Raw genomic sequence first — 12,207 nt, 5'->3', positions numbered from 1 at the left:
TTAACTTTAATCTTATTATGAAATGGAACTGCAAATTAACAGAAACCTGCAATAAGTTTTTGCAATTTTAAGGTTATTTTGATAACTACTCTACACCAATTTAATTATACTCTTTCACCGCCAATTCTTTTAATTAACATTTCTATCCATCTATACACATTTGAAGCCTTGACACTAACGTGTGAAATATGAGTAATATGTTCTACGATTTGTTCACAACAATAAAAAGTACATAATTTTTGGCCTTTTCGAAGCAAGCTAAAATGTACTCATTGTTCTTGGGTCCACTACATTCATATAAATGGTTACAATCAGTGAGTTTTCTTATGATTAAACAACTTTTTCGTACGCACTTCCCAATGCAGAATGGTCTATCAAATGCAATATTTTTTGTAAAAAATAATGCTGTAATTTATGCGCATTTTTCACCTTCAAAATTTTTAAATATACTATGGAGTTCAAAGGGTACAAAATTTTCACTGGAATGGCAACCCTCACCAAAGATTGTTGCCTGAATCACAACCACTTGAATGTAAAATATTACACAAATTTCATTTCATCATTTTAATATTCAACTAATCACTATTTTCTTATTCAAAGGTTTGAATGTTCAATTTAATTTAATCTACTGCTGATACAGAAAAAACAACACTTAAATGTTGTTAAAATTCTATTAACTCGGTTTTGAAAATCCCCCGAATCACTGATTGCACTCTTGGGAAAATCCACACCGGACTAAACACGAGCGCATGTGTCTTGTTTTGTTTGTGAATTTATTTTCATAAACCAAGTTCATTTGAATCTACAAGTTTCACTTTGTCTGCGAATAAAATGGTTACAATCCAAATTTAATTGAACCTTGCATTTCACTCCACCCATGCATTACCCAATGATTACAGTCTCATGAATCCATGGTAATGTTAACATAACATGGAAGCGTGTGACTGTGCGTACATGTTGTCTATCTAGTGTAAAGCTGTCCCCTAACGACAAACTGTAAATTTTCCAGTAAGCTTTTTTTCTGATTTCGTTCGTGTGATAGGAGGGACAAGTAATTGAAGATTTTTTCCTCTAATGTGTCATTTAATAAGTTTAAACATATTTGTATATTTATCTTAGCAGTATTTTAAAAAAAGTACTTCAGTGTAACACAATCCTACCCGGATTGTTTTAAAAGCACAATTTCAACAATAACTTGGAAATAAAAAAATAGGCGCCTTTATTCGAGCGAGAACCCTAGACGATTTTTAATGTAAAACTTTACCAAATACCTACATAGGATAACTTTACACTAAAAATACAAGTTAGAAATATAATATTTTTATGTGAATCTAAAACTGTGCTATATGCTTAGCATATTTTACCTTTACAATCTTACTCAGTTTGTCGTTTAGGACTAATTTACATTGTCAATTTCACCTGAAATTTTTTATTTTTATAAATATTTCCAGTATAGAGAAAGATTGATACAATCCTACTGATTGCAAATATGAAAAAGAAACGTTGTTTAGTATGTTTTTACACTAGATAGATGTGCGTGTTGTGTTGTACTGTATTGTATTGTATTGTCTTATGTCTAGCCTAGTGCAGGATGTCTGTAGACTGACTGGCTGTGATTGTGTTATAGGCTCCACCCCTGGTCCGGCCCGGCCCTGTACTTTCACACTCCACGTACCAGTATTTGTGTGGCTCCACCTGGTATTGCTATTGTGTGGCTTCACTCTCGTTTGTGTTCCGATCCGATGCACCCCTGGTCTACATATCTCCGATACCCTGTTTGGTTTAGCCAGTCCCGACATGTAGTACACCTTCCCAGCAAGATCCGTAGCGGGCAATGTCCCATTACATTTTCTATCCATCTTGTGATGCACTTGATTTAGCTGTTTATTTGAGCGCTGCCACTCCTGCGTTATTGTCAGTGGCCGTAACTAACATTACTTTACTACATACTGTCACTTGAGTAATACCTTTATTAAGTGCGGCTGCTGCGAGGCCAGTTGAGGTTAACATGCCGCATGGCGCATGATGCGTGACGCGCAGCTTTGCTCGCTCGCTCTGTAAGCGACGTGTAACTTTGCCTTGCACAAATACAAATGAATACAACTGCAGCTCTCTTCAGTTTGTCTAACAGCGCCCTTCTATAATATAGGTATACATGAATCTTGCTGTAGCAATAATTATACTGAAAATGTGTAAAATATTTATCTTCAAAAGTGTGATATATAGAAGCAGTTGTTGTTTTGTTAATTTAATTATAAACAGTAATATTTACATTAATAATGGTTACTGTGTATGTGAATTTGAATATTTACTTAAAATTAATACTTTTTTTATATAGCGACACGCCATATTTGAATAAATACGATATTGAAAAAAAATGTCTAACATTATCTCGTTATTATTCAAATGCGGTGAACATTTTGTAAGCTGTACAGTTATGGAATTGTAGTTGTTATAGACTTTCTGGTTTCGTTCTCTGAATGGACGAGTTGTTCTGGGATGAAGAAGTAACCGAGAGAGAATCTCCCGCAGAACCTTGAGGCACGATCCCTTGTAAACTTTGTTTGGAAAGAATGTTAACATTAAATTGTCATAAAGATAAATTATTCTTTTAGTTGTAATCGTGGTTATCAACTAACCTGTTCTATATACATTTAATAAACTGTTATATGTACTTAAAACTCAAGTGTTCTCCAAATAATATACATACATACTTACATAATATATTGATATTAATTATATTTCAATATTCTATAATAACGATAGGAAATAGTGAATTGATTGGCGAGGTGGTGAATGGTGTGCGTGTGCACGTGCGCGTGCATCGCACTGCAGCTTAGCTAAGTAAGTAACTTGGCCTAATACAACGGTGTATGTATAACCAACCAACCCATCGCCTCACTGTAATAAATTCACAACAATCTAATTGTGATTGACATTTTCCCAAAGGCGCGTAGTTCCGCTGAAAATGTACCATTTATTGTCTAATTTCTGTGTCGTCCGCTTCAACTCGTAGATCTTCTCGTGTGTTTCACATATAAGCAAAGCTAAAAGCAATCGCATAGAAGTGTTTAACATTTTGGATATAAATGTAGACTTCTATCTAGATGCCTTTATATAAAGTAGAATTAAGAGGAGAGTGTGTTGACGGAAGGAGGTGAGAGAGGTGAGAGAGGAGAGGAGAGGAGAGGAGAGAATTCAGAAGTCCCGTTATGAGTTGCCAGTTGCGAACCAACCAGCCAAACCAGCCCCGCTTCTCGTGAGTCATATGCACAACTAATTGTCCCCCGCTGAGGCAACTTTCAATAAACACATATTACGTGTACTGTGTACTTGATAACTGAGCGCTGTTTCTTTAAATTATACATATATGTATTGTATTATTATTGTATATGAAATTGTTACATACTCCATGATAAACTTTATTAGGTATCTAGTCTATTAGGTTTGTACATAAATTAATATAAAATGTTCTAGTCAGCTTTCCATCTCTATTTCAATACCATAAAGTTAGATTTAAATATATACTTAAATCAATTATTACATAATAATATAGTTCATTGAGAATATCATTTGTATTCAGCACTTGTTTGTTTATTCATTAATTTCCATTAACGTAAATAAAACACTAATGCCTTCATTTCAAGTGTGGACAGAAATGGAAATGGACTCTTTGCCAGTTTGGGCAAACAGATTAATATATAAATTGTAAGTTACTTACTGGTCTAGCCCAAATTCTTATGTGTCAATTTTGTAGCATTTTATTGCATCAATTTAAGGTAATTGTTGAAGTCAAGAATGGCTATGGCTAGCGGCGAGTGACAGCGAGATTATACCTTAACCTTTGTGTTCACCACAATATAATACCGTAATCTCACTACCACTACATACATTACTACAACATCACTACATCACCAACACCAACACCAACACCAACAAACACCAGTCTCTGTAACATTCACACTGTGTAGCAGACTAACCAACTACATTCAGCCGCAGTGTCAAATAGTTGATTTTATAGGGAACCATGTATGTGTAGTAAGAATACTTCCAAATTCTCTCATTAATAATCATAATAAACGGTGTTTTCTGCCTATATCTCTCTACGTGCTGTTTTACTATCCCACCCGCCCTTTCCAGATTACTAAATACAATAGAACATCAATTTATATTTTAAATTTATTCATTGCATAAGCATACAGAATATTTACATTGTGACCAGTTTTTAACATACATATTTGTTTATTCTAATGCTTACACATATATTTTAACAATGGATAAAATTATTAGAGACCACATCCTACTTATGGGTAGCAGCAAAGATATTAGAAGAACGAGATGTGCTATGAGCAGTTCATACTGTGTGGAATTGTTTTGCCCAGTGTCGCCGGTTTTGTTCACCAATACTACTGCACACCTTCGCTTACGCTAAGGTATCCGCACTAATACAGAGAACAGATTTCTGTGCGTACACGTCCCGATAGTATTCAAAGTACCCTAATTAGGTAGTACTCCGCCTACGGTCCGGCGGCCAACATAGCATATCTCGTTCTTCTAATATCTTTGGGTAGCAGACTTCATGCTTAGTTATAAATTTTCTTACTTAAAAATTGTCAAAAAATATTGTACAGAAATTCAGACAAAGGTACTAAGTACAAATATATTAGAAATCATTTTCTGTGACTTAGGCCCAGTTGTTTTGCAGAAATTTATATGTAACATTGTCATCTAATGGCTATTCAACGCCATTTTGTTTTTTTGACATTTGAAAGGTCCCCCATTAAACGCCAATTCTAGATACGTTTCAGCTTTCTGCCAAATTTTAATAAGCTGACAGGCTTAACAACATGATAGTTCCCTCTTCTGCTGATCACAATTTGTTCGAAAGCTGAAGCAAACTTAGAATTGACATTTAACGGGCACCTTTCAACTGTCAAAAAACAAAATGGCGCCGAATTGCCATTTGACTAATTTTTCACACATGAATTTCTGCAAAACAACAAGTTATATATTAATTAATAATATTAACAAGTTAGTGTACATATCACAATAGACGTTACATTTGAACCTCACGGTTCATGTGCGTAATTTGGTGGCGAGTTTCTAGATCTAGAACAAGTCGGGGCAAAGCAGATCGTCTGTCTGTGTCGAGACAAGCTTGGCGTCCTGCAGCAGGCCGTGACTGTACTGGCCCTGTTTGGCCGTGTGCTCCGGCCCGTTGAGGGCAGCTTCCTTGATGAACGTCACCACCACCTTCTTGGACACAACGGACATCTGGAGTCGACGTCCCCATGCGGCCAGAGCCAATGGCTAGACAACAAAATAACAAATATATTTAAGTAAAAAACCAACCAACGGAATCTAAAAATAAAAGCATCATAAGTACGTACATTATGGTTATTTTTAAATGGCACTAACAGATTAGTAAATTAACCATTATTAAGACCAATTTTTGAGTTTCAATAAAATAGTATAGGTGTAAAATAGATGATGATTGGGTGTAGGTCTGGCCCTAACCACCATATTACAAAATAATAAATAGTATAGGTTAAAATAGATAATTATTGGGTGTAGATCTGGCCCTAATCACCATATTACAAAATAATAAATAGTATAGGTTAAAATAGATAATTATTGGGTGTAGATCTGGCCCTAATCACCATATTACAAAATAATAAATAGTATAGGTTAAAATAGATAATTATTGGGTGTAGATCTGGCCCTACCCACCCTATTGCAAAAATAATAAATAGACAATATTTAATAATTTACCTATTAAATCCTGCCATTGATTATGTACACCATAACTAAACGACACTTTTTTTAAATGAAAAAAAAATTCTAAATGTAGACAGATTGGCACTTTAGCGATTTGATAAAAATCGTTAGTAAAACAACCAGAAGATGGTACACAATTATTTATACACAAATTCAAATGCAACATTGTCATAAAATGGCCATTCAGCGCCATTTTGTTTTTTTGACAGTTGAAAGGTTTTTAAATGTCGATTCGTCAGGTTTTGAATAAATTGTGATCAGCAGAAGAGGACAACTATCAATTTGAAAGTAAGCAGAAACGCACCTAGAATCGGTGTTTAATGGGGATCTTTCAAATGTCAGAAAAACAAAAAGCGCTGAATGCCCATTTGATGACTTTGTCACAAGTGAATTTCTGCAAAATAACAGGGCCTAACTCTTGGGAATGAATTGTATACTTAAAAAAATATATATATGTTGTTTTAATTTCCTGAGCGTGAGGAATTAAAGTTAAAAATAAATATAAATATTTAGTAATGGGAAATATATACCCTCTCTGGAGACAGCAAATTGTATGGTGTTATGACATGCCTGTAGAGGCAATTCTTCACCAGGGCCTTTAGCGCCTTGACTTGTCCCCTGTTGGCGCACGGGTGGTACAGCATTACTAGGCCCCCATGCTCGAGGTTATGAAGCCAGCGCTGTCTCGGAACAAACTTATACTCGCCCCACCTTGGCCACAGAGGGCGATGCGAGCCACTGGAAGAACCAATACAGAATAAACTCCTTTGGAATGGTTGAAGTCTAATTAAAATACCTTTTTTTTAAATACATATATACAATGGTTTATAAAATGTCATCATAACTGCCTTTTTGTCATCCCAATTTAGTATGAAATCCGTTTAGAGTGCACACTAGCCTCCCTGTCAGATTATATACTAAATTAGAAAGGGGAAAGTTACATTGCGCTAAAAAGAAAACTCATATCACAAGGCCAAGTCAAGAAAAAAGAGCTGATCAAACAGGACAGTTAGAAAGACATTACAATGGGTAAAGACAATACAAAATCAAATTAACTTACAATGTTGGTATTATCTGGTCATAGGAAATCGATTCATTCATGCAAACATGTGCTGCCTAAAAGAAAAGGATGAATATCTTTGTTAACTCTGAATAACCAAATGAGCCGATGAAACTACAATACATAATGAATGAAAAAATAAATATTTAAATGATAGTGGGGTAAGTACTGTCTTGCTGTTTTAATGTTTTGGGAGGCAGGTGGGTGTATGCGATCCGCCGCCCCAGGAACTATTTTTGGTAATTCACCTCTGCCATAAGTCACCCCGAGTGGTTGGCTACATTTGGTGATTTAGAAGGGGTGTTTGGGTACATGGGGTGAAGTTTGTCTAAGTCTTGGTGGCGGATGCAACCGCCCACGGAATGCGTGGCGGGCCGGATCGCGAGAAACTGGTTGAGGGAGACCTTTTGACCTCTCCAGCAGGACTTTTAACCCGTGGAATGTGTCGCAGGAATGTCTCTTGGACACACTGACCCCCAGATTCCTACCCACCCCCATACCCTTTTCCTTCACTGAACTTGAAAACAACCTAAACACAGAATCCCCAAAGATGACATTCTTAGGGCCTCCTGTGCGGAGTAAGAAAAATAATTTTGAAGTGTAATAAACAAAAGCAAAAGGAGTTGGTTTTAACAGGTGGATTATTAACAGAAGACGTAGAGGGAGGGAAACGAGAGAGAAGTTATTCAGATTGTTAGGATTTATGTGTTGTAAATATTGTGTAAATTAGGCTAGGTAGTTAAAACTTTTTTTTTAAATTGATTGAAAAATCTATTCAAAGCATTAACTCAAATATTCAATTATTTTTATCTTTGTGTCTAATTGATTCAAAAAATATATAATTATTTACAAGTGTGTACAAGCTTATGATAATAATTGACTTGATTTTGCAAATATTAATATCAGGGAGTTTGTTACCATGTACGATGGAGGAATGTTTTCAATTTCATAGATCGGTCGTCTGCCTCGGTCAGGGCCGTAATCAGAAAGATGGTCATAGCAGGTGTGGTTTACAGTGTCATCGAACCAGTCAACTTCCAGGTGGTTCTGAAATATTTCATTATTTGTCAGTTGAACAAAAAACATTGTCTTGGAGTGGGAAGATTCAACATCTCGTTTCGGGGACTGCGTTGGATGAATGTTAGACATTCTTTTGTGAAACTGGGACTGAGTAAGGCTCCACCGCCTTTACCAAACACAGCCTACTTTTGTTATTCAATCATAAAACGCAACATAATATTTTAAAAGTATCATTGCTGGAGTGAAACTTAGGCCCTTCGTCCACACGAATACTTCAATACTCAACGATTCAAGTATCTTGGTGACTACCACCATATGTCTGTGTGAAGGTTTGTACACAGACACACGTTGCTGACATTTTGTAAACTCGTCGAACCAGCCGGGCGAGGTTGTAGCCACTCGCATCATCCGGACTTTAAACATGGCATCACTTGTGTCAGACATTTTGTAATAATGCGTGTGCTTTAGATCAATGCTAGGAACAAAACAGTCAACAAAGAATGATAGTATATAAAAATGAGAGCTACAGCAACTGCTTGGTTGTGAGTGAGGTTATGGCATAATAGTTTTGAGTTTCGAGAATTCAATACTGATTGGTGGCGACGGGGTCTCGTGATTTCAGCAGCAACTTGTACGGACACCTGTTGCGCAAGTTGTTTAAGTATTGAGTAAGTTATTATGTATAGTTTTATATTGTATTACGAGTACTGAGGACACTAAGCATTGAGCCAATAACAATAACAATAATAACCCTTACCTGAGCATCATCACAATCCCCATTGGCCACTCCCATGGGAATTCTCATGTCATGGCTAAGGGCTTCCGGCGACTCGGTTGGCTTTCCGGGAAACCATCTTCCTGTCCACGTTTCCGGTGTAGATGGGTTTTCTTAAAATAACAAAAAAATTATTCATGTTTACAACTCTACCCTCATTATTTAATTTAAATATTAATCAAGAAAATAAATGGCAAACCAACAATAATATTTAGGCCAATTGCATTTCCATATTAGTTTTACTATATTTTATGGATATGTAAGTTTAAAAAATTGAGTTGAAAAATACAAACTGTTAAATTCGATGTTAAAAGATTCTCCACCGGCGATTAAAATTGTTAACAAACAAATATTTGTTTTCATAAAACCCATACTGAAACTTTAATAATAGTTAAAAACACGGTATATTTGTGCATAGAAATATGCAGATGAAACCTTGACAACTCATTCAAGAGAAACTATTATTATACCAGGCTGTAGTAGTAACAAGAAAGGCACACAGAATACAGATAAATAAACCAACATAAAAACTGACAGTTCGTGACGTTCATAAATAAACCACTCTCTGACGTTTATGACTTTTCAAATCCAGAGACATTAGAATATCATAGACAAATTATGGGTGATGAGCTGAAGAGCAAACTTGAAAAATATCCGATCCGATCCGAGCGCGAAACATATTACCATAAATATACCACTCTTTCAGACAGGGCGATTTGATCTACTCTGTGTTGAAGTGGTCGGGATGATATGATGTTTAGATTTATGGATCTATACCAGAGCCATCCCTGTTTCTGAGATCAGAAGCAAAAAGTTTACAAAAATGCCGGTGACACTGCAATTAATAATATTATTTTTGAAATGTTACTGCAACTTTTTAGTTATTATTATTGAATAGCACGTTATGAATGTTTAAAAAATATGTTTTTTACCTAATAAAAGAAGTGTTCGTTGCAATAGTTGGTGCCTTAAAATTTGTTATGAAGGTAAAAAAAATATTTTTTAACCAAAAATCGCAAGCGACTTGAAAAAGTGGATGTGCTTTCAACTTTCGTGCCTCAACTAAAATCTTGATCAACTCTCAATTAGCTTGCAAGTGTCATTCACGACAGAGTTGATCAACTAAAATTGCCCTACCTGAATTGAGTATTACTGGATACAGCGAGTATATGTACAAAATACTCCCAAGTATTTTATACCTACTTTGAGTATCTGGGGACTGCGAACGGAGAGTAACGGGGACCTGAGGCGTGCTAAGCTACAAAATACTCTTAAAAATTTTATACCTTCTTTCAGTATCTGGGGACTGGGGACGGGGAGTGACGGGGAACTTAGGAGTGCTGAGCACTGAGCAGGTACGTTAAGGGGTAGGGATGGAAGTAACAAACAGGAGGTGTTTAATACAAATAATGTTTCCAAGATTCATTTTTCGTACTCTCGTGGTGTAAGGTAGGTTAAATACTATAATACAATAAAGCAGGTAATAGGTACCACTTTTGGGGTAATTTTAAGTAAATACATCCATTAAAAAATAATGTATTATGTAATACACAATGTTTATAATATTATTATTTTTTAGTTAAAAGACATATACACATTTCACTTTCTTAACTTAAAAGTACATATTAAATTAAAAATCTAAATTAAATATTTACTACCAAACTTACATTTTAATTTTGCTCGCAGATATTAAGAGCAAACAGTTTTTTTTTCTTAAATATATTAATTCTATTCAATGATATCTGGCTATTGGGAAACAGATTGTCTATGTGTACACAAAACATTATCATTTTATATAAATGTGTAGTATTGTATAATTGGGGAATGCAAAGTTTAGCAGTCCCCTGAATTCGATTTCCTCAACTATAAGGAAAGGTTGAATATCATGGTTAAACATTTTTATGATGTGAATTAAAAAAGCGTAATTTATTTTAACTTTAAAAAAACTTTTGAGACAGCCTGCAGCGAGGTAAACGAATATTCAACAGATAACGCGATTGAACTGAAACTGCATCGTAATTTACGCATACTACCGTAGGATAAATACTCATTACTGTCCTTTTTCCTCGTACACATTTACAATAGGACTGAACGAGAAGGCTAGAGAATTTTACAGTGCGACGCATCACAGCAACCGACAAAATATACTTATCTCTTCCCCCCTTCCGTGGAGTATATCTGGAGTGTCCGAGGACCACTCCACCAAATAAATAAAGTAGGTAAAAATAATTCTTTGTTCCTTTTCCCCATACAACTTTCTCACAGATCAGAGTGAGAAGTCAGTAGTATTTTAAAGTATGGAGTACAAAGTACTCCAAGGCCTGTGATATTTTCGAATACTTATGAACAGGTAGTATTTTGAAGATTTGTCACACCATGTCAAAAGTACGATATGAAAATACCCGGTACTTTTACTGGGTACAATAAATACGCCTCTCCGTTAGTTTATTCGTGTTTATTTATGTTTTTCATGATTTCATGGAGATTTCGTCATGGAGTGGTTTATTTATGGAGACAAAAGCAATTTATGGACAAAAGACGATAAACTGAAACCCGTGGAAACTGTTCATAGTTTATCTTCGTTCATTTTCAGATTCCAAAAATTGAATTTTCTACTTTATGTTTAATTACTAGTCGGATGTAAAAAATGCAGAACACTAAATACGCAAATATTTTGCTTCCGAAAGATTTCCGATTTTCCCGCCGCCGCTAGTCCCCGTTCCCGCTTTTGCGAATCCGAAGTAGATTCTGCGTCTGCGTTATCCGTCAAAATTTGGCAGATTTCTGGGTCGTTGATGTTAGTTTATATTGATCGTTAATGCAAAATCGTGTAATCGGAATAGATAGACAAATCATAGATTGGTTCAAATATAATGCTTTTGATGTGTTGATATTGTAATGTCATACACGGAGCTGGAACATGGTTATCAAGACCTGAGACATGCTGCCAACGCTCCGCAGTTCTACGTAGGTGACGATGGAAATGTAGTGCCTTTGAGGTCATCGGTAAGACTTCAAAATGTTAAAATAGTTTTCCTTGAATGGTTGAATCATGCTATCAACTGAGGCAACACCGCGCGACTGCTGCTCTTATATTCAGTGCATAAATAAACCACTCACATTCAGTGCGATTCAACTAAAATAAGTTTTCGTAAATACAATCCCTATAATATTAGGCAATTATGCATTCCTATTAAAATATATCCACATTGTCTCACCAAATAATAAAAAGCATTTGAAACGCTCTACGTTTTTTTATAAAACTAAGGTCAAATTGTGATTCCAAAGCAAAGAGATAAACTCTTTCTTAACTCACCTTTTGGAAAAGTGTCTTTGCTAAACCATTATTTTTACATGGAACACTCAAAATAAATGCTGCAAATTTCTATTAATAGACCACACAGAAAATATCTCAAACACCGACAAGAAATTGGCATTCCAAATGTGCAATCCTGAACCACACCATTGGAAACAGGTTTTTTAAAATTATTTTTATCCAATTTACAAAGAATGTAACATCAACAGAAATGTGACAAGTCTTATAACTTCCTTCTCTGCAATACTAATTGATTGT

At 35.3% G+C, this 12,207-nt stretch overlaps 3 protein-coding genes across 15 annotated transcripts in view; 2 read left to right on the top strand and 1 right to left on the bottom strand.

Annotated features, from left to right (window-relative positions):
* Positions 1-4,996, top strand: part of Syx1A (Syntaxin 1A) — a 323,962-nt gene extending 318,966 nt beyond the window's left edge. Inside the window, exon 9 of the mRNA XM_089634181.1 lies at positions 1,628-4,996. The gene's annotated coding sequence lies outside the window, so the exon portion shown is untranslated. The remainder of the gene's footprint in view (positions 1-1,627) is intronic.
* Positions 4,997-5,025: 29 nt separating this feature from the next.
* On the bottom strand, positions 5,026-9,132 carry LOC149421937 (uncharacterized). Its single transcript, XM_089634179.1, has 6 exons — positions 8,927-9,132; positions 8,616-8,746; positions 7,757-7,885; positions 6,839-6,894; positions 6,309-6,516; positions 5,026-5,310 (listed from the first exon to the last, which is right to left on the bottom strand). The coding sequence occupies exons 1-6, from the start codon at positions 9,003-9,005 to the stop codon at positions 5,110-5,112; spliced, it is 804 nt and encodes a 267-aa protein (XP_089490305.1). The 5' UTR covers positions 9,006-9,132; the 3' UTR covers positions 5,026-5,109.
* Positions 9,133-11,185: 2,053 nt separating this feature from the next.
* Positions 11,186-12,207, top strand: part of l(1)G0196 (inositol hexakisphosphate and diphosphoinositol-pentakisphosphate kinase) — a 53,289-nt gene continuing 52,267 nt past the window's right edge. For 4 of the 13 annotated variants that reach the window (XM_089634169.1, XM_089634174.1, XM_089634172.1 and 1 more), the window contains exon 1: positions 11,260-11,639. In XM_089634169.1, coding sequence (XP_089490295.1) covers positions 11,532-11,639 — 108 coding nt within the window. In that variant the 5' untranslated portion in view covers positions 11,260-11,531. The other 9 variants (XM_089634175.1, XM_089634170.1, XM_089634177.1 and 6 more) reach the window with 6 other exon arrangements.

Source organism: Hesperophylax consimilis, chromosome 8, assembly GCF_061612785.1.
Source record: "Hesperophylax consimilis isolate HC1 chromosome 8, BYU_Hcon_1.0, whole genome shotgun sequence".
In the NCBI taxonomy this organism is placed as follows: Eukaryota; Metazoa; Arthropoda; class Insecta; order Trichoptera; family Limnephilidae; genus Hesperophylax; species Hesperophylax consimilis.
Note: the sequence above shows the minus strand (reverse complement) of the source record. Positions and strands in the feature narration are given on the sequence as shown.

Bases quoted from the DNA above. Each gene is read 5' to 3' on its own strand.
- LOC149421937 (XM_089634179.1), bottom strand. From the start codon at position 9,005: ATGGGTTTTATGAAAACAAATATTTGTTTGTTAACAATTTTAATCGCC. The intron at 8,747-8,926 runs GTTTGTATTTTT...TGTTATTTTAAG, and splicing joins TTTTAACATCGAATTTAACA to AAAACCCATCTACACCGGAA. The intron at 5,311-6,308 runs GTATATATTTCC...TTTGTTGTCTAG, and splicing joins ATTTGCTGTCTCCAGAGAGG to CCATTGGCTCTGGCCGCATG.